Source organism: Mustelus asterias, chromosome 8 (assembly GCF_964213995.1).
Source record: "Mustelus asterias chromosome 8, sMusAst1.hap1.1, whole genome shotgun sequence".
NCBI lineage: Eukaryota > Metazoa > Chordata > Chondrichthyes > Carcharhiniformes > Triakidae > Mustelus > Mustelus asterias.
The window spans coordinates 65711523-65733193 of record NC_135808.1 but is presented as its reverse complement, the minus strand read 5'-3'; the positions used below and the strand labels follow the sequence as shown (position 1 = coordinate 65733193).

The 21671-nt window shown below is 40.0% G+C and overlaps 1 protein-coding gene across 6 annotated transcripts in view; it reads left to right on the top strand.

Moving 5' to 3' along the window:
• prrc2c (proline-rich coiled-coil 2C) overlaps positions 1-21671 on the top strand; it is an 84868-nt gene that overhangs the window by 45372 nt on the left and 17825 nt on the right. For 2 of the 6 annotated variants that reach the window (XM_078218095.1, XM_078218091.1), the window contains exons 15-23: positions 671-881; positions 1437-3659; positions 6058-6263; positions 6940-7094; positions 8597-9014; positions 10279-10364; positions 12596-12829; positions 13917-14168; positions 16932-17024. In XM_078218095.1, coding sequence (XP_078074221.1) covers positions 671-881; positions 1437-3659; positions 6058-6263; positions 6940-7094; positions 8597-9014; positions 10279-10364; positions 12596-12829; positions 13917-14168; positions 16932-17024 — 3878 coding nt within the window. Of the gene's footprint in view, positions 1-670; positions 882-1436; positions 3672-6057; positions 6264-6939; positions 7095-8596; positions 9015-10278; positions 10365-12595; positions 12830-13916; positions 14169-16931; positions 17025-21671 lie in introns of all 6 variants that reach the window. The other 4 variants (XM_078218094.1, XM_078218090.1, XM_078218093.1 and 1 more) reach the window with 3 other exon arrangements.

Below are 21671 nucleotides of genomic sequence, written 5' to 3'. Positions count from 1 at the left end.
TGGACTTGACGCAAGCGAGATTGAACTTAGTTTAATGCCCAGCTTCTGTGATTTTAGTTGTTGAGCACTGTCAGTATCTTAGCGTTCTCTGCATAGAATTGGAGAATGGTTACAACACAGATGAAAGTCATTCAGTTCATCATGCCTGCCAGCTCCCTCCAAGAGCAACTCAAGAGCCCTACCAATCGCAACTTTTCTTGCAACTTTTCTTTCTTCAGATACTTAAAGCTGTTTGGAAAAAATGTTATACAAGAGTCAACCAAGCAGTCACAAGTTCACCTTTTTCAAGAGAACTTTCTCAGTGCTCGACATAATTGATGCCCATTAAAACATCAGCATCTTGGGCATCAGTACATCAAAATCAAAATTTTTAAAGTTTCAAAATAGAATGCAGATATCTCATATTCACCATGAAGCATCTATAGGCTACAGAATGTGAATTTAAGTCTTCCAGAATAAGACTTGACTGTTGTTTCATAAGGTGGATTAATGCTTTTCATGCCCTACATATTGTTTCTTAAGATCTGTTTTTACTTCCATTTTGCTCAAATTAAACCTGTACTCTAATCTTTATAGGGATTCTAAGGGTCTTTGAATACCCCTTTCACGGATCAAGCTATTACTGTGACAATTTGTTTGAAAATCATTACTTCTGTCTTGTGTCTAATAGGTATGATGCCAACAAAACTAATGAGAAGAGATCAGATGGATAATTCTGGTTCAGGGCCTGAATCATTTGACCATCTGTCACGACCAGCCAGGGATCTCACCATTCAGTCTACAGAGCCTCGATTGGTATGGAACTCAGAACCATATCCTCATACAGAATCGCAGCAAGCTACAACGCCTCCAGTCGTGGTGGAAGAATCCAAAGATTCAAGGTGGGTTTTGTGGCATGACTTCTTTGAAGATGAGTGTTGATGAGAGTTATTTTGCTTGTTTCAAAGACCCTTGATCCATACAAGTCTGGTTCCTTCTCTGGTCTGTGCTAAATTTATTAATCTTAGCCAGACTAACAAAGTTGTTCTAATTTGATCTAGTGCCTTTTCCAGGGTAGGAAATATGGCCAGAGGGAAATAAAAATCTACCTGGCTATCTGCTCCTATTTGTTATTCAATATTGTCTGCTAGATATTTTGTGTGGATACTGGATGAAGACAAAATGGGGTTCAGATGCAATACCCTGTCACATTCAGATACCTTACTGGTGCTATTTAGGCTCACTAGCTGAGCAAGGGCTGCCTGTGCCAACCATGCATGGTGTAGCAGGAAGCCTGTTACGAAATCACGAGTTTATGTGATGCATTAAGAAACTGAGGTGGTGCTTCAATGATGAATGTGATTGCTGATTTTGTGGTGCATGATTACAATGTATGTATGTTCCACTGTTCAGGCACTCCGAAACATTGATGTTTAATTGTTTTGTTATGCCTTTAGGTCTGAGGTGACTGTTGAACAAGAGAGAAAGCCTGCTTACTCCACAGAAAAGAGGCAATTATCACCACATTTGAATCTATTGAACCAGGAACTCTTTAGGGAAAAGACAGATGACGAAAAGGGGAAGTTTACAAGCAAACCACTGGAAGACATGCAACCTGTTCAGACTGACAAGGTGGCTAACACTGTGAACTTAGAATCTGTGGATGCGGCTGTGACCCGGGGCTTGCAGGAGGAACCTACAATACAGGCAGAAACTCGAACAGTCTTAAAGAGAAGTCTATCCCATGGGTCAAACCACTCACTGAAGTTGGAGGATCAGAAGAGTGATCCTCTCCCAGTTGTAATTAAAATACAAAACCGGGCTACTGAATCAAAAGATCAGCAAGACAAACTAGAAGAAAAGTCAAAAAAAGAAAATAAAACATTTGAAGGAATGAGGAATGAAAAGCAATTTAGAAGAGAGTCCAGGTATGACACACGTTGGGGTCCTAGACCCGGATCTAGTAGGAGAGATGAAGGCTACATGAGGCCAGTGCGTCGTTCTGGCCCAATCAAAAAGCCAGTGCTAAGAGATATGAAAGAAGAACGTGAACAAAGAAAAGAAAAAGAGGAACGTCATTCCATTCCAATCAAAGGTAATAAAGCTGCAAAAACTGAAAAGAGAGAACCATCTCAGTCAATCAAAGCCATCAAACCCGAACCTGAAAAGACACTTCCAGATGGTTCTGCACCAGTAGTTAAAAAGGCCAGCCAGGATGTAAAGCCATTAATAGATAAAACTGAGACACTTGCTCCTGTCACGTCAGTTAGTAAAACTATAAGCCATCAAGCTACTTCAGTCCAAACACCAAGAGATGAGAAGCAGGAGAAACCACATGTTAAAAATCAGATCTCAGAAAGGCAGCGTATTGATAATAGGTTTCCTGTCAGGCGGGATTCTGGGTTACCCCCTCGTAACTATCGAAAAGATGTTAGGGAGCAACGTGACTGGTTCCCTGACCAGGGATATAGGGGAAGAGGTCGTGGAGAGTTTTATTCTCGAGGGCGCAGCTTTAGAGGGTCCTATAATGGTCGTGGGCGTGGAGGAAGAGGCCGCAGCAGAGAGTATCCTCGTTACAGGGAGCCAAGACCGAGGTCAGAGCATGTTACGAGTGTACCTTCATTTAGGCAAAGAGAAGAAAGCGAAACCCGTAGTGAGAGCTCTGATTTTGAAGAGATTCCTAAACGCCGCAGACAACATGGCTCGGAAACAGATTCTGATACTGAAGCTCATGAAAGTGCAAGTGATACAATTTCTGACAAAGAAAATCCAACTAAAGGGAAGCGTTTGAAGAAAGAAGGTCGGCCTGAGAATAAACCCATTCAAAAGTCCTTTAGATCTGAAAGCAACTTCAAGATTGATAATAGATCATCAGAAAAGCCCCCCTTAAAAGAAGATGACCCAAAGCCAAAACCTGGTTTTCTTCCCAGAGGTGAACCTTCAAGACGTGGAAGGGGAGGAATGTTTAGAGGAGGTGGTCGGGGTGCTGGAGGCCGTGGTGGTTCAAGATCTGCACCATTGAGGAAGCCAGGGCCTTCTAATTCAATGTGGCCTCCAAGGTTAGATACTCCCAGAAGAGATGATGGGGAACTGAAAAAGATGGACCATTTTGAAACGCTTCCTTTTGATAGGAGGCATGTTAAATCAGAGCGTAAATTTGACCACAGCAGGGAACGACTTCGTAAGCAAAGACCCACACGGCCACCAAGACAAGACAAGCCACCAAGATTCAGGCGTTTGAGAGAGAGAGAAGCTGCAGCTAAAGTGAATGAAACTGCTGCAAATGTAGTAACAAATGCAACGCCTAATAGCGGTGTGCAGGAACATGCACATTCCCTAGACGTGGCTGGGAGCAAGTCACCAGATTTGTCCAATCAAAACTCTTCTGATCAGGCTAATGAAGAGTGGGAGACTGCTTCTGAAAGCAGTGACTTCAACGAGAGGCGTGAAAGAGACGAAAAGAAAATGGTGGATGTCAACTTGCAGGCTTCAACAAAGTCTGGAGAAAATAGTCTCCTTCCGAAGAGGGATGCTGCAAAGAGAAGTTTTTCCAGCCAGCGTCCAGGTGCAGACCGACAGAATCGTAGAAGCAACGGTGGAACAAGCAAGCCGAACAGAAATTATTCTGGGAACAAGAATGAAAGACGAGGTGGACTGTCGTCGAAGCCTGGTAGAAGAGGGTACGTGAAAAGGCATGTTTTCCTATTGGTGATTTTAAGGGTATTTCTTTAACAGGATAGACTGTGCCACACATGGCTTTCCAATTCAATTTTTGGACAAGCCTGTTAAAACCATTTCTTTAGCAAGGCACAGTTTTGGGTGGTTTCTGACATCTTAAAGTACTTAAACTGCAATTTGTATTCCATTTGAAATTTGATCAGCGACATTTTTCAAAGTACTTGCCAGCAAACAATAACTTACCCAAATGAACTTGTGTGCCAAAAATATTGACTACACTTAACCTGTGGAAATTGATAAGCTATTTTTATCTTTTTAGATTGCCAAAGTTAGAAGAGCAACATTTTTTAAAATCATAATATCGATACAAAGAAACTGCACATTTTTCCCCTCCCATCCTCACTGAGCTGCCCATTTTTATCTTGTACTTTACACTTTTGTCACTGTCAGGAATTGCAGCATGTTTCCTAAATAGTTAAATATGGAGATTATTCTGGGGGATAAATGGATGATGCAGAAAAAAAAATTCTTCTGTTTTTAAGTTCACAAAATAGATGACTTCTGCAAGCTGTACTGGCTCTGTGCAAGGCACATATGCATGTGCACCATACAATTCCAAGTGTACGGGTAGCAACACTGATTGCATTTATAGTGCTTTAAACAGAACATTTCACAGTGTTTGAGGCATCATCAAAAAAGTAGATACAGAGCTAAGGAAGAATATATTGGGGGTGATAAAAAGAGGTGCATTTTAAGGAGGAGTGTGCAGTGCAGTTTAGTAGGGAAATTTAATTGTGAAGCCTAGGTATCTGAAGACATGGCTACAGGTGGTGGAATTAAGGGAGGATGCGCAAGAGACCAAAGAGGAATCGAGAGTTAAGGCATGGAACTGGAGGTTGTTACAGAGATGTAGAGGAGCAAGGCCATGAACAAGAGGGTTAAAATGTTCCAATCTGAGGTAATGGGAATGAGGAGTCAATGCACATAAATGAGGGCAGAATTTGACAAATGTGCAGGACTGGCTATTAGGTTGCAGACAATAGAGTTTTCATTGAGCTTAAGCACAGTAAGTAGTCTCACAACACCAGGTTAAAGTCCAACAGGTTTATTTGGTAGCACAAGCTTTCGGAGCGTTGCCCCTTTATCAGGTGAGTGAAGAGTTCAGTTCACAAAACCAAATGGTAGCGTGAGCTCCGAAAGCTCATACTACCAAATAAACCTGTTGGACTTTAACCTGGTGTTGTGAGACTACTTACTGTGCCTACCTCAGTCCAACACCAGCAACTCCACATCATTGAGCTTAAAGTTATGAGGATGTGGGTTGGAAGCATGGCCAGGAGATCATTGGAATAGTGGAGTCCAGAAGTGAATGCAATTTCCGTTGGAACATTAGCTGACAGTTATGTTCATTTAGTGGGAGCAGTATGCTTGTGAATTTGGGTGAAAGGCATATTGGAGTGGAGTAGAAGGGGCTTTTCTCTGCTTTCCTTGAAAGTGATTATTGCTGGTATCTACTGGTCAAATTGAGTGCTCTTTCACACAAATATCCCCATGAGCTCAAAATTAAATTTTTATTAAAAAGTCCACAAGCATTTGATACGTTTTCCAGTAAATACTGCTGCTGATGTCAGAGCATGTGTCACAGTGCGCTTCAATTTATATTATATCCACTGTGGCCATAATATTTTCTTCTTACGGCTTGTCATTTTTTAATGAAGAACTTAATTCAAGTTCTTGGAATTTAATGGGTGGATTTGTAATCAGGTTTTGGAGATCAGGTCCAACGAATACTGGATGAAGTGGTAACTGGTAGTATTTATCCAAAAAGAAAGAAGCATGAATAGGTTTCAATTATTTATTGAATCTTGCCCACTGTTTACGTTGTATTTTGCTGAGTATTATCACTAAAGTCAGCTGTACTTTTATAACATGGGTGATGTCTGAAATGAACATTGGACATTTAAGGGCTGAAGCACTTGGTTTCAGTGGAATCCACTAAGCACTGCCGTGCATCCAACTTGAGCTGGGAGTGATTAATGCTGGCATTTGAGTGCCTAGCCTAAGCAAATATTTAATTTCTGTCACCAACATCACTTTTTTTGTTCAGTGCAAAGTTCATAGAAAATATCACGATTGTTGGGGAAGACAGAACAAAAAAAGCCACCTTTATTTTAGAAAATGGGGTTTTTGTGTTTTTAACATGTAACTTTCAAAATGATTTGCAGGAATTAATCAATACATCCTCAGCTTAAGATAATCATCATGCAAAGTTGTTTTTGTACACAATTTTTTCCCATTTTCTTTTACCTGACTGGAGTGAAGGTTGAGGGCATGTAATGCACTGTGTTATCTTGAGGGGATGGTGGTTAGTTTCTTGTTTGTATGGTTTGTGTGATATAGGCCTTTTGAAGAGAGAACGGCAATGATTGGTATTGATCCCACCAGCAGTAATATGGCTCATCATCCAGGGGAAAGTAGCAATACAGGCACAGCTACAAAGTCTACTAAAGATGCAACTGGAAAGAAAAGAGAAGAATCCAAATCAGCTAAAAAACCAAAAGAGAAGCCTGATGCTCTGTCACAATTTGATTTGAACAACTATGCTAGTGAGTATTACTTCATTGTCAGCATTTGACTATAGATTATGTATAAACCGTAATTCAATTCTGACTTAATTGCCCCGTATTTATGAACAAACTCCTAAATGTAAGTTTAACTAACTGTTATAATGGTCTTATTAATCAAGTGAAGGACACATATCTTTCCTCAGATAATGAGTTGCCTCTGACCTTCCTTTGAAGGTGACTGCTATCAAATACCCAAATTAGGAAACCATATTAGAGCTCAGTTGATGCCGTAATGGGGGTGTGTGGGTTTATAATCTTTCAGACTGCTGAATTTTTAGTCTTGGCTGTACTGCCATAGAAGAGCATCACTTGGCCAGTGATTTCTCCATAAGGAAGAAGCATCAGGGAGAGTTATCCCTGGGTAACTGTCTCTCTGTGACTGGTTTAGATTGAATAAAGTGGTCTGATAACTGGTTTTTACCTCCCTCTAGCTTAGTTACATGATAATGTGTTTTGGAGTCCCTCTATTTTTTCAGTGAAAATAGATCTCCCTGCTTTTCCTATGTAAAATGCTTTTGTTTTTCTGGTGACTGGAAAATTCTTGCTTCTCTGTTTTGGTGAGCTGTTATTTTATTCTCATATTCTGGAGAATAATGTTTGGTGTTGCAAATACAAATCAAGGTGGTTATGCTGCTAATTTCATTTCTTGTTGTAGGTGTGGTGATCATCGATGATCACCCAGAAGTGACGACTGTTGAAGACTCGCAGTGTAGCACAACTGATGATGGATTTACTGAAGTTGTGTCAAAGAAACAGCAGAAACGGCTACAAGATGAGGAACGCAGAAAGAAGGAGGAGCAAGTTGTCCAGGTGACCGATTTGATGCGAAGAGTATTTACTTGAATATGTAGGGAGGAACATGCATGCTATGCCATGCAAATGTCAGGCAATTAACATTTGCAACAAGCGAAAGTCTTAGCCAGTACTGCCATAAAATGACATTACTCCCATTATCAAATCTATCATCATTGACTAGAAACTTAGCTGCATTAAAAAACATAAGAACTAGGAGCAGGAACGGGCAATTCGGCCCCTCGAGCCTGCTCCGCCATTCAATACGATCATGGCTGATCTCATCTCGGCCTCAACTCCACTTGCCTGCCCGTTCTCCATAATTCTTCAACTCATTAATTAAAAATCTGCCTATCAAATTTTTTCAACATCCTGGCATCCACCACGCTCTGGGACAGGGAATTCCACAGACCCATGCCCCTTGGAGAGAAATATTTTATCCTCATCTCCATTTTAAATCTACTACCTCATCCTAGAACTATGATCTCTAAATTGCCCCACGAGAGGAAACATCCTCTATATTTACTCTGTCAGTCCCATTTAGCATCTTGTATATCTCAATTAGATATCCCCTCATTCTTCTAAACTCTAGAGTGTTTAGCCCTAGACTGCTCAAACCTTCTTCATACAACAAACCTCTCATCTCTGGAATCAATCTAATGAACCTCCCCTAAACAGCCTCCAATACAACTACATCCCTCAAGTAAGGTATTATCCAAAGCTGTGCACAATACTCCAGATGCAGTCTCATTAATCTCTTGTACAGTTGCAGCAACACTTCTCGACTTTTATACTCTCTTCCTACAGCAATAAATGCCAAAAATGCATTTGCCTTCCTTATTACCTGCTGTACCTGCACACTAGTTTTCTGCGATTCATGCATGAGGACACCTAGATTCCTCTGCAGTGAAGCACTTTGATGTTTCTCTCCATTTAGATAAGAAATTACCTTTGTATTTTTCCAACAAAAATGGATAACCTACACTTATCTGCATTAATCTCCATCTGCCATGTTTTGGCCCACTCACCTAACCTATCCATGGCCACTTGTAAATGGCTTATTTCTTGATCGCAACTTACTATCCCACCAATTTTATTGTTGGGTAGTATTTATTATGATGGCTATAAGAGCAGACGAGAAGCTGTGCATTCTGTAACAAATGATTCGTATCTTGATGTCCCAAGGCTTGTCCACCATTATAGAATCCCTACAGAGGCCATTTGGCCCATCGAGCCTACACCGACAACAATCCCATCCAGATCCTATCCCTGTAACCTCTCGTATTTATCCTGCTAATCTCCTAAGGGGCATTAAGGGGCAATTTAACATGGCCATTCAACCTAACCTGCACATCTTTGGACAGTGGGAGAAAACCGGAGCACCCGGAGGAAACCCAGTCAGGCACAGGGAGAATGTGAAGCACTGATCTGAAATTGGCTCTGTCCATTCCTTTGATGGAATTTTTACATGTATTTGTGTTAATAAATGTTATTTACAATGCATTTTGGTGTTTTTGCAGAGCTGGAACAAAAAGAACGTGAATGAGAAAGGGAGAGGCCAGAGTTCTAAACTGCCTCCACGATTTGCAAAAAAACAGCAACAGGCAGCCCAACAAGCTCAAGTACAGACACCAACGTCAGTCCAGTCACAAGTTCAACCCCAGCAACAGGCTGGGACCCTGACTTCAGCTACTGTTGCAGCTCAAGAGCCAGCACAAATTCCAATCCCTGCACCAACAGCATCTCCAACTGAAGCTCCCATTACAGTTCAAGAACAGTCCAAGGTACAAGGAGGAAGCTGTGCATCAGGAAATAACACAGAGTGTTCAGTTTCAGGCAAGGCGATGGCTCCTTCACAGGCACACAGCACATCAGAAGCGGAGCTTTGGGACAACAAGATGAGTTCATCTGCTGTGCTTTCTGATATCACCACAAACTGTTAGTATGAGTTATGTTTTCTTTAAGCTATTCATTATTTAATTTCTATTTGCGTCCTTTTGCATGTGCCCCTTAGAATTGTAGGAAGCTCTTTGTTTTATTCATTTTCTCAAAAAGCCATTGTTACACCCTCATTTCTATATCTCCATATACTTCATATTTTTCAAATATTTATCCACTTTACTTTTAAAAAGTTTTTCTTGGTTACACTTCCAATATTTGTTTCTCTGCACAAGAGAATTTCTCCTAACCCAGTCATTTTTTCTCCTATTAGTCTTAAATTTATGCCTACTAGTTACTGCCTCAGTGACCATTGGAAATAGTTCTTCCTATTAAAAGTTCCCAGTGGACTGGTTATGTCCACTGTGGTAGTGACTGATCTTGATTCCTTCCTGTATCCTGACTGGCTTCCTAAGATGAAAACGTGCCTGTCAGGTAGTCATGATAGGAATAGACAGACATGCCTCTGAGTCATAATTGGCTGGTGCTTCATTTGTGTCTGACATTTCTTTGGCCTTTATATTCAGCAATTTATCATTATGCCTTTTGCAAATATGTATATGCAATGTCATTAATTATTCCATGCGATTACTGGCCGTAAACATTCAGAAGTTTTTAAGTTTATTTATTAATGTCACAAGTAGGCTTACATTAACAAGTGAAGTTACTGTGAAAATCCCCTAGTTGCCACACTCCGGCGCCTGTTTGGGTACGCTGAGGGAGAATTTAGCATGGCCAGTGCACCTAACCAGCATGTCTTTCAGACTGCCATCTGCCCACCCCTTGTAGGAACTTATTCTGCACTTGATTTGCATTGAATCTCTGACATGTTTTTTAGCACAAAGATTTAGTTTATGAAAATATTTGACAGAGAAGTTTCTGTTAATACTCTGATGGCCAATACTAGAAATTGGTTCAGAAGTTAGAGAATTACAGCTTATTTTTGTAAGTGTGATTAAAGTTGCTGGAATCCCAAAAACTCAAAGTGCATGTCTTCCTCTAATTGCAACATTTCATTTTGCATTCATGGATTTTTTAATTATTTGACCGTGACTGCATATAGTGGAGCAAATTTGAACAACCGTTAACGAGGTTACGGAACTGCTTATCTGGGAAGGATATTGCAACTCTGAGAAAAAACTAATTGCAAGTCTGTTATGCGTTTACAGCTGAAGATAGGAAATAGTGAAAAAGCTTTTCTTTAGAAACATGAGAAAAGACTTAGTATAAAGTAAAATTACTCTAATGACACTTCTTTTTGTAGTGGGACCCATTAGTTCTCCACAGCCTCCACCTGTCAGTGCATGGAATAAGCCGTTGACTTCTTTTGGATCTTCGCCAACACCTGAGGTAAGCGTAATTATTTGCAGAGTATTGAGATAGATTTTTTTAAATGCCACTCTTGGTGCTTCAGCCTGAGAGTTCGACTGCATCACCTCTGAACAGGCAGCACCTAATTTTTACTAGAGCAAAATACTGCAAATTCACAGAAAATGCTGGAAATACGCAACAAGTCAAGCAGCATTTGTGGAGAAAGAGAAACAGTTAATATGTCTGCCAGTGGCCTTTTATCAGAATTGGAAAAAGTTAGGTGTTACCGTTTTAAGCAGGTACAGGGGGAAGAGAAGAACAAAAGTGAAGGTCTGTGATACAGATTAAATTGGGTAATGGTGCAAGGCAAATGGAAATTGTAATGTGATGCCATGGATCAGGAAGTGTTATAATCAGGAATGGCAGAATTATCCGAAACAGTAGCTGATCAAAAATGGGTCAAATGAGGTTAACTGTAGCTGTTGAACTCATGACGTCTGGAAAGCTGAAAGGTGTGTAAGATGCTATTCCTCGAGCTTATGTTGAGCTTCACTGGAACAATGTAGGAGACTGAGAACGGAGGTGGGAGTGAAGCAGAGAATTAAGATGACAGATCACCACCAACTGGAGTTATGTTTGTGGACTGAATCAAGGTGTTCTGCAAAGCTGTCAGCCAATCTGCATTTGGCCTCTGCAATGTAAAGGAAACGCATTGTAAATAGTATATAAAGTACAAGTCATTCACTGTTCTGCCTGGAAGGAATGTTTGGGATCCTGGATGCGAAAGGGAAAGTGTTTGTGATGATTTTGCTATTGGTATTTACAGTTCCTCTAGACCCATTGTATCACATTCCCATCTTTTACCTTGCATTATAATCCCTTTGTCGTTTAGTCTCACTTTTGTTCTTTGCCCCATTTCCCTCCCTCATTACTTGTTTAATTTTTTCCAGTTCTGACTGAACGCTATTGACCTCACACAAACTGTTTCGCTCTCCAAATGCTGGCTAACTACTGAGTATTTCCAGCATCTTCTGTTTTACTCATTTCAACTATCTAGTTCAAGCTGCAGTTCACTTGGTCAGAAGCAAGCATTATCTTGTCTTGCATTCAAGAACAGAGTTCTTCTCTTTGCACATAAAATGCAAATTTTTAACAAAAACAGCTGAGAGTATCTGTATCAATGTTTTAATCAACTCCTGATGTCCCAAAACTTAATTGAGCATTTAACACTATATTGGATTTATACTCCATGCTACACTGAACAATCATTGCAAAACTGCTTGCACAAGGATTTTATCCCACCTGTCAACAAAGTCCAATTGGAATCCTCTGAAATTGCAATCTAAGCACCTTCCACTATTTTAGATTTGATGAATTTTATTCTTCTACAAGAGCTGAGTCAAGTAATAAAGTGAAGTAAAAATGAGGTTTGTGTCAGTTGTCCCATGGTACTCCATATGTACATGCACTCTTTTCAGAGGGGATCACAAGTAGTGATGAAAAGTGAGATCCCCAGCAGGTACTTTCTTCTACTCACACCTTCCCTGGTCACAAGCCCAGAGGACAATTATACAACCTTGGCTGAAACCAAAGGTCAATTGCTGGTCAGTAAAGCTCAGTACTACACTCAAAGGTGCATTCATCACTGCAGTACCTTGGAATGCTTTGTGTTAAACAGGGAGAACATGCATTCTTTAGTATTGAAATTATAACCCTTTAAAAGGACAAAACATTTCTCAATTGAGCCACTTAATTCATATTTGTACCATTCCAATTGAAGGTTTGGGGCACTTCAATTTCACATTTGGCTCAATATTTTACCTCTAAACATCACTATCCTTTATTGGTTGAGCTAAAACACTCAGGTATCCTAGAAACATTATCAAAACTTACTTTCTGTGAAGCGAATGAGTTGTTTCAAAATATTGGTTTGTTGCTTCTTGCCGTTTTGCATTTGTTTGCACTCAGCCAAAGGTTACAAGTTAGCAACGCCAAGAATTTTCTGAATCTATTTTTGCTCTAACATTTCTTGTCCTGGGTTTTACTTGCTGAGCTTCAAGTTAGAGGAAAATAAATCAGTTTGTTCTGGTCTTTTAAGTGGAATAATAAATACTTGCTCTTAAAGAACTTGTGCCATGTATCCATATGCCAAATATGAAGTGTAATTCAATAATATTCATTACTGTGATTTAGAATGTTGATCAGGAATTGCTGACTAATGCAGTTGTTCAATGTGACTGCATAATGTTGCTTTTCATTCTCTTTCTTAGGGAGCAACTTCCAGTCAGGAAAGTGGAATTGAGCTTGCCATTGATTCAGGTCAGTTGGCTGCACCAGAAAGTAACACCACCGTCAGCACCACCTCAACAGCCACTACCACTACTGCTACAGCTGCAACAGAATGTGAAGCGTCCCTGTCGGAAAAAGCAACTGAGAATAAGTTACTAGAACCAAAAGAGCAGAGACAGAAGCAGCCTCGTGCAGGTCCAATCAAAGCACACAAGGTAAGGCACTTTCACTGCGAATTTCTTTGGAAATTATGGAGAGTTAAAGCACGTGCCATTATTGGTGTCTAAATTGTCCAATTTGTGATGAGGAAGATCTACCCCCATGATTTGGTGAATTGCTGAATGATTTGTATCACTTCAATGTTAGCTTCATGAAAATGCAAACTCAACATCAGCCTTGCTGAGAGTTTCAAGAAATTGTTGCATTTGTACATCAATTAATCATTTAGCGCGCCATAGTAAGTTAGGGCTGATACTTAGCAGTTCAAGTACCTTATTAATGCCGAGATTTCCATTCCTGCAATGTTACTCAACCTCTTGAGCCCAGAAAAGGAACAATTGAAACTGGAGTCTCAATTCTGCAGTAGTAAATGGTTCTTGGATATTTTAAAATTAATTTCAAAAATTACTTTTGTAATTTTTCCCCTCAATCAGATTTTCTGTCTCCTGTACCTTAACTCTAATGCACACTCCTCTTCCTTTATTCCTGTGTTTCTTTCTCGTTCCTTAAACCTCATTGGCTAAGGTGATATATTATTGGTTTCACTGTTCACCAAGGTACCAGATACTGTATCCATTATCAGCTCACACATCCAACAGCATGCAGCAGAAATTGTTTTTGAGCTACAGGGTGAGAAAAAATGTCCAACGAAAGCAACATACCATGAGGTGCCAATAAGTATATATTGTACAGTCGATAGTTTGACTTGTAGCCAAAATATGGTGCTATCCTGAGATTGTTGCAGAAAAATAATTTACCGGCTCCCTTCATCCTACCAAACTGTGTGCACAAACTCAATGGGATCATGTTATCCAATAGGTGGTGTAAACCAACAGAATGGTGCATACCCAGATTGAAGTGCAACTTCCTGATTATGGAAGATGCCATTCAGGATTTGTAATATCCATTTGTTAGAAACTTGACTGCACGAACTAAGTGCTAGCCACTCAATTTACTGGAACTTGATTGGCGGGAGGGGGGAGTGCAGTCAAACTTGTATTTATGACTTGGTGACTTGTAACAGACCAGGCATATTTAGAGCTGTTTTAAGTTACCACTTACAATTCTGGATCCTATTCCTAGCTTCCAGACTTGAACCCAGTGGAGAACAAAGAGCATAAACCAGGTCCTATTGGTAAGGAGCGCTCGATGAAAAACAGGAAAGTCAAAGACATACAGCAAACAGAAACAGAAGGAAAAGATGAGCCTCCAGCTGCTCCTGTCGGGAGCCCAGAGCCTGCAGTAACACAAGAGCCTAACGTGGTAACTGAATTGAGCACTGAGGCAAAGACAATGATCGCTGTGCCAACACCAGAATTTGAAGAAAATTCAAAGGTAATTTAAAAATTAAGTTGTTCACAATTTGATCAACTGTTATCCATATCTGCCAAAATACTTTTTATTGTGCAACAAAACCTGTTAATGGCTTTATAAACCAAAGGCTGTCAGTTATTAAATATTTATGAATAATCATTTTCTCTTGTCACTTCTGTAGATATTTATCGACTAATTATATAGAATCAAAGCTTTTTTTATATACCATGTGCATGCATTTAAGTTTCTCAGATTAACTTGAAAAATTACAGTTTGATCTTTGGACTCTACTGAGTTAACTGATATCTGCCTGAGATGTTTATAGGGGTGCATTAGGTAGTTTGCCTTAAGAATCTTTGGGTTAAAAAGAAGAATGTCCCTTTATCACGATTCAATGAAAGCTGTGAGAACTAATCATTATTAGCTACTAGAACTATGGGACACAGTTTAAAAATTAGTCCCCGTTTAAGACAGATTTTTTTTCGAACGTTTGTAAACTTTTGAAACTTTTCCCCAGAGAACGGTGGAAATTTTTGGGGTTGTTAGATTCTGAACTAGCAGGGATGCCAAAGGTGGAATGTGGAGTTGAGGCTGCAATCCGATAAGCCATGATCCTATTGAATGGCAGAGCAGGCCTCGAGGGGTCAAATGGTCTACTCCTAACTTGTATGTTTGCATTAGAAATGCATGCATTTGGATGTTACTTCAGGGCACGATAAGACTCGTGATTTTTCCTCATGATCATGTAGCCTTGTAACATTCAACGTAAATGGTCACAAATAAATATAGCAACACATCAGCAAAGGTTCAGCATCCTGGGATGGAAAGAATAGAATATTGGTACAAAGAAATGTTGGAGGTTGCGACTTATTGTGACTTTTTAAAACATTAAGTCACTTACATCTGTGTTTGATTGACACACTATCAGCTGCTACTCAGACTGTCTGATCAGTATTGACTGTCCCACTGAAGTTTCTGAGATGAGAATTATACAACTTTATACAATGGAAAAAATGCAAGTGACGGGCATAGCACCGACATCAGAAGTCTTGTTGTAAAAGGGCATTCTCCAGTCAAACTAAACCACAAGCTCTTCGGCATTAGGGAGAATTTTATTTTGCCAGTCCTATTGAAGTAAAAATTGAGATCAATTTACAAACAAATATAAATTAACTTGGGTGTTTTTGTAAAATGGCAGCCACAAGTATCCAAAAGGAATGAAAGTCGAAATAAACCAAGGAAATATGTTTGCCAGTATATCATTGAGCAATTCAATTACATTTTAACCCCAAGTTAGCAGTTGATTTTGACTTTTTATTCCAATGAAAACTGTAATCTGCACTTTAAAATGGTTAATACAATGGAACAGAGTATGTACCTTTACAGTAAAATTAGATGTTCAACAAGGTCAGCATCAGGGGAGGTGATGGCCTAGTAGTATTATCGCGACACTATTTTAATCCAGAAACTCAGCAAATGTTCTGGGGACCCGGGTTCGAATCCCGCCACGGCAGATGGTAGAATTTGAATTCAATAAAAAAAATTCTGGAATTAAGAAACTAATGACCATGAAACCATTGTCGATTGTCGGAAAAGCCCACCTGGTTTATTAATTCATTAGGGAAGGAAATCTGTCGTCCTTACCTGGTCTGGCCTACATGTGACTCTAGAGCCACAGCAATGTGGTTGACTATTAACTGCCCCCTGAACAAGGGCAACTAGAGATGGGCAATTAATGCTAGTCAGCCAGCGACGCCCATGTCCCACGGATGAATTTAAAAAATGTAGGTTTTAGTCTTGTGGCTGATTTTCTTTTTAATAAGCAAAGTTATGTAACTGTATATAATCCTGGTTTATTTGTCATGTGGGTTGCCATTTGTACAGAGGTAGTTTCCCCGAAATGATTGGTCTCTTGAATGGGCTTCTAAATTACAGTAAATAACACAATCCTTAAAGTCTCACTGCTGTAACCTAATTTTAGTTTTAAATGGAAGCTAATTTATGCTGTAGCTCGGGTATGTTCAGACTTCCAATTGTAAACCACATGTTCCTCAGAGCTTCGCAGAAGGAGGCCATTTAGTTCATCATGTCTGCACTGGCTCTCCAAATGAGCATTATGACTTAGTGCCATTCTTCTGCTTTATCCCATACCCTAGTACATCTCTTCCATTCAGATAATCATCTAATGCCCTCGTGAATGCCTCTATTGAACTGGCCTCCACCACACTTCTAGGTGCATTCCAGATCTGAACCACTTTTTAAAATTTATTTTATTGGATGTGAGCATCACTGGCTAGGCCAGTATTTATTGCCCACTGGAGTGCCATTCAAACAGGCTGTCATATCCTGGATTGTCTTTAGTTTCTTGTGTTGTTGGAGCTGCAGTCATCCACGCAAGTGGGATTATTCCATCACACTCCTGACTTGTGCCTTGTCGATGGTGGTGAAGCTTTGGGGTTGCAGGAGTGAGTTACTTGCTGCAGAATTTCAATCTCTTCTAACCACAGTTTTTATGTGGTTGGTCCTACGTTTCTGGTCAATGGTAACCCAGGCCAATGCTGAAATTTCTTGGATGTGGCCCAAAAAAGAAGATTGGATATCTTGATTCTTAACTAAAACAATACAAGCTGAATTTCTAAAGTGGGAGTAATTTGATTTTAACAAAATGGTTGAATAGTCTAAATGATATTGGTGTATTTGGTGTAGCCAGTGTGATTTCAAGTGTATGGCATGGTCACATGAATAATTTTTAAAAATCTGAATATGTGCAAATTTAACTTGTAGGAATCCGTGACTGATTATACAGCGCCTTCCTCATCATTGTCAGATTCTGTGTCATCTGGCAGTAGCAAAATAGAGGACTCCCTGGCCACCAATGTAAGTAAGCCAAAATAGAACACGTTTTTTCTTGGACATCATGATGTGCAGTTCCACTTCACAAACATTTATGATTTGATGAACATTGTCTGAGTAATGTGCTTTAAACTGAAACCTGGGAGTGCCTTTTAGGTAATCTCATCGCCAGGTTAAATATATTATGGTTGTATATCTTTTAAAATTGGAATGGCAGAAATGTTTATACATTGGCTGCTTGCCCCTTTGAAATATTGACTTATTACTTATTTTACTTACTTGAACTAAAGCAGCCTAAATGCATTTTAAAACTTCCCACTCCCTAAGAACTTTTCAGAAACTTGGTGCACATGAAGTTGTCCAGAATTTTGAGCCATTAGAAATTAATCCTGAAGCCTGCATTGTTTTGTATCACCACAGTCCTCTTGTGTAAATGGGGATAAGGATCATTCTTGTAGTAATTTGCTAAATGTAATTATTAGTTCGGGATTTTTCTGAACATTTTTGGATACTGCAGTTTTTCTAGTTCTAGTGAGAGTGTGATGTGTGTTGCCTGCATTTCAGGTGCCCCTGCCCCACACCCTTCCCATCCCCAGGAGGGAGACTCTACAACAGAGCTCCAGCCTGACACCAGTTTCTCCCGCCACTGTCGACTTCACCCTCAAGGTATGTACTTGATCCCTCTAGGGGTATTTTGATGTGCAGGGAGAGAGCTGGGTGTGATGCATTTTATACATCGTTTTACCCTACATCTTACCTTCCATCACCTCTCTACCTGAATATCCCATGTCCATTAAACTTGTCATGGTCTGTAATAGTGGCTACTCCTTAATATATTTACTTATCTGGTGTATGCTTTATGGCTGAAGAACAGAAATATACATGGCAATCACACTTTATCCAAAGTAAAAATACTTTGTACCTGCAGTGCCATGGGTGCTCCAAGCTGCTATTTCAATTTAAACAATTTAAATTGCTATTGCAAGTGTTGTACAGTCTTCTATGAAGTGTCTTGTAAGTTTGCTTCTGTGTTGTCAACAATTGCCTAATAAGGTGCACTGCTTGTTGAACACCTCTGTCAGGCAGCTGTATTTGTTGTCTTCTATGAATTATTTTTCTCAAGAATGGCAGATGAAATTACATAGCTTGGCTATCAGTACCCCAGCAGTTGGTGAGAACTAATCATCTTGATTTCAAACTGGATAATGGCTTCGGAACCTACAAATTTCCAATATGATTGGGAGCAGGGTATGAGAATGAGGTGAAATGTAAAAGGAAAGTAATATATACATAATTCAAGTTATTATTTTTCACTAATTGAACAAGAAACTAGTGATGGAAAATATTGAAATGGTAAGCGCTTTCAACACAATCTCCAAGACTTCCATATCCATCCCAAAGTGTGCTCTCCAGAACAGTACATACTACTCCCAGCTGGGGCCTAAGATTTATCTTGAATTCCCTGTTTTTATATTCAGTGTCCCTGTTCAGAAAGCAAAGTATCCCATGTTTTCTTAACTGCCTTATCAGCTTGCACATTTACTTCAAACATTGTGAATATGTCCTCCAGGTCCTTAAAAATGCTGCAATTTGGATTGTGCTGCCTCTGTCGTGTCCCTCCCAAAGTGCACCACTTCATACCTACCTGCCTTAAATCACGTCTGCCCATTTCACCAGTCTGCTGCTATCCTCACCATTTGCTATGTTCAGAATTGTATTCTCTCTTCCCAAGTCCATAACCAGAAAAGCAATGGTCCTAATGTTGATGTAGCAGTTCTATAACATTGCAGGATTATTGGTGCTATGGAATTCTTCATATTTACCTTGGTGTAGAATCTGCGAAAATGTCTCAGTTGGAAGAATGGAGAATTTGGGGCAGGGCTTTAGGGCTGCACAAGGGTAGAGATGAGGAGGGATAATGCCACTGCCTGATTTAAACTTAAAACTGAGAATATTCAGTTTGAAACTTTGGGGGGGCTGGGAGCCAGTGAGAAAATAGGCGATGGGTGTGTATGAGTTGATGGGGAATTGGATACAAGCAATTGGTGAGTTGAAGTTTGGGGAGGTAGCAGATGCGAGACAAGCCAAGAGAACATTCGTATCGTCAAGATTGAAGGTGACAGAGATGAATGTTTCAGCACTATTCGGGCTGAGGTGGAAGTATCAATACAAAAGTGCAAGTAGGTGATCTTTGATGGAAAGAATATGGCGTCAGAAACTCAGCGTTGTATCAAATGGAACACCATGATTACAAACAGTTTGACTTAATCTGATTTAGTTTTCAGATGCAGAGTTTGGTTTCAGTCATCTTGATTAGAGAGAGGAAATTGCAGCTCATCCAAATCAGTACATCGGACAAACAATCTAGCAACAGAGGCAGTGGAGTAGTTGAGAGAAATAGTAGCAATATAGATCTGGGTGTCATCTGCATACATATGGAAGCTGAACAGTGTTTTCAGACGAGTACTGCAGATGTGACAATAGGTATTTAGGAAATTCCAGAAGTACTGTTATGCAGATGGTGGAGAAATGGCAGAATATGTTCTCTGTCCTGTTGGAGGGTTAGAATGGAACCATGGAAAAACAGTCTCTCTGATCTGGACAAAGTGCTTATTGAAAGCCTCTCCAGTGGGTGATCACATCAAATACTAGAAAGGGTGAGGCAGAATAACTTATTGGCAGGGCGACAATGGATATTATTTGTGACCTTGGGTTGTTTTGGTGCTGATTGGAGAGAGGTGAACAGAGTTTTTGAATTATAGGTAGGAATTAGGGAAAGACGGTTAATTATTTTGAAGAGTGAGAACACACTGATGATAGGGCAATCGTTTTCAAGGATGAAGGGGCCATTAGAGGCGAGGAACATTAATTGTTTTTGAAAGGGCAGGGGGCAGTAATTGAGTGGGAATCATTTGGAATGCCAGCCAAAACGTGTTTAGAAAGGGAAATTGGATAGACAATACAGTAGGGAAAATGTTGAGTTAGGAGATGAGCCTGGGTAGGGGAGAGGATCATGCTATTGCAGTAAATGTGAAATGATTTATTCTGAACCTGTGCTCAATCTAATTTACTATTCAACAACGTTGCAAATCCACTTATTCCCCTACTTTTAAAATGACTGCCTTTTGAGGACATTAGGAAAGGTTGATGGTCCTGATTCTATCCTGTGCTTTTCTAATTTGACTGAAAAGCATTTCACTTACTTATTCTGCGGTAGGGTGATAGTTGTATTACCCAGCTGTAGAATCCCTCGGGGACAGGAGCGGAGTCATGTGTAGGCCAAACAGGATAGAGATGGCAGTGTCATATCCCTGAAAGCGATTAGTAAAGCAGTTGGTTTTTACAACAGTTTGGCAACTATTATGGTTGTTTCTTTTCTGGTGTCAGCCTGCACATTGCCAGATTTGAGTTGAGTTTCACAACTTGTCATGCTGGGATTGGAGTGCTCAAAGTTTAGATTGTTAATCCCAATTCCATAAGCATTATGTGACCCTTGAGCACTTTGATGCTGGGTATAGCACACTGTGATCGTGGCATGACAAATGAAGGTGAGACAACAATGAGAGGGATAACTAAAGATGAGAGCACACAGTAAAGTTAACAATATGTTACATCACAAAACTTTAGCAATGATTCATGTTCTCTCACCTTGAATTTGTCCCCTCACTCACTTGGCACTGCAGAGGAATCTGCAGTCCGAAGACTGAAATGTTAATCATTTCTGTACATTCCTCCTCTTTTGCTTAACATCCATCTTTAAATGAATAAGCCTTCACTCGCGTGAGAAGCATGATCTTTTATATTTCCCTGCTGCATTTAATCTTTCCCAGCAGGTACTGCAATTTATATGTTCACAATGTGAATATTTCATTTCCTTTTGATATTGCTCCTGTTTTGTACCAGGAACAAGTTTTGAAGCTTTACCCGTTTGACATTATTCGTAAATCATGCAGTTAATAATTTAGCATTTGCAGCTGCATGCTTTCTTGGAATTCCCTGATAGCCAAGGAAGTAAAATGGCGCAACATTTGGCTCTAGTTTCAGGAAGGAAAAGTCAACCAAAGTTATTTTACTATATGGTGACTCATAGTGACTCATTCTGTAAGTACAAATGAATAATGGGTGTGGACAAAACTAGGATGCTCTGTGGTGTGCTCCACTACCAGCTAGCCTGCCAGCACTTGCTGCAGCTTGTGTATTTAATAGGGGGAGCCTATTAGCCTTTGTGAGGAGAAAAATAATAGAGCACAGCCAAATCTATGATTTTAGTGGATATTCACTGTTTTGGCACACAGTCCTTATTACAATTCCTTCAATCAAATTGAGAGATCCATCAGTGCCAGCAACTAGATTTAATGACTGTAAAACCTGCTACCATGCCTTTGCAACATTGGTGCACATGAAGTAATTGTGTCGACATCTTGCATGGCATGGCTTTTTTTTTTGCTAAACTAATTCTAGGCTTTCAGCGTGCTAACCAAGAATGCCTGGAATGTTGGATGATTCTAAAAATGGTGAAATGTCATTGGACTGTTGTGTCCTGCTTGCAAACTTTGTAGCAACCAAGGTGTGCTTTGTATCTGCTCAGGGCAGATGGTGAGGTGGTTGGATTCCTTGCGTGCAAAGCCAACCCCACCAATGCAAAACTAAGCAACTGTGTGTGTGGTGGGT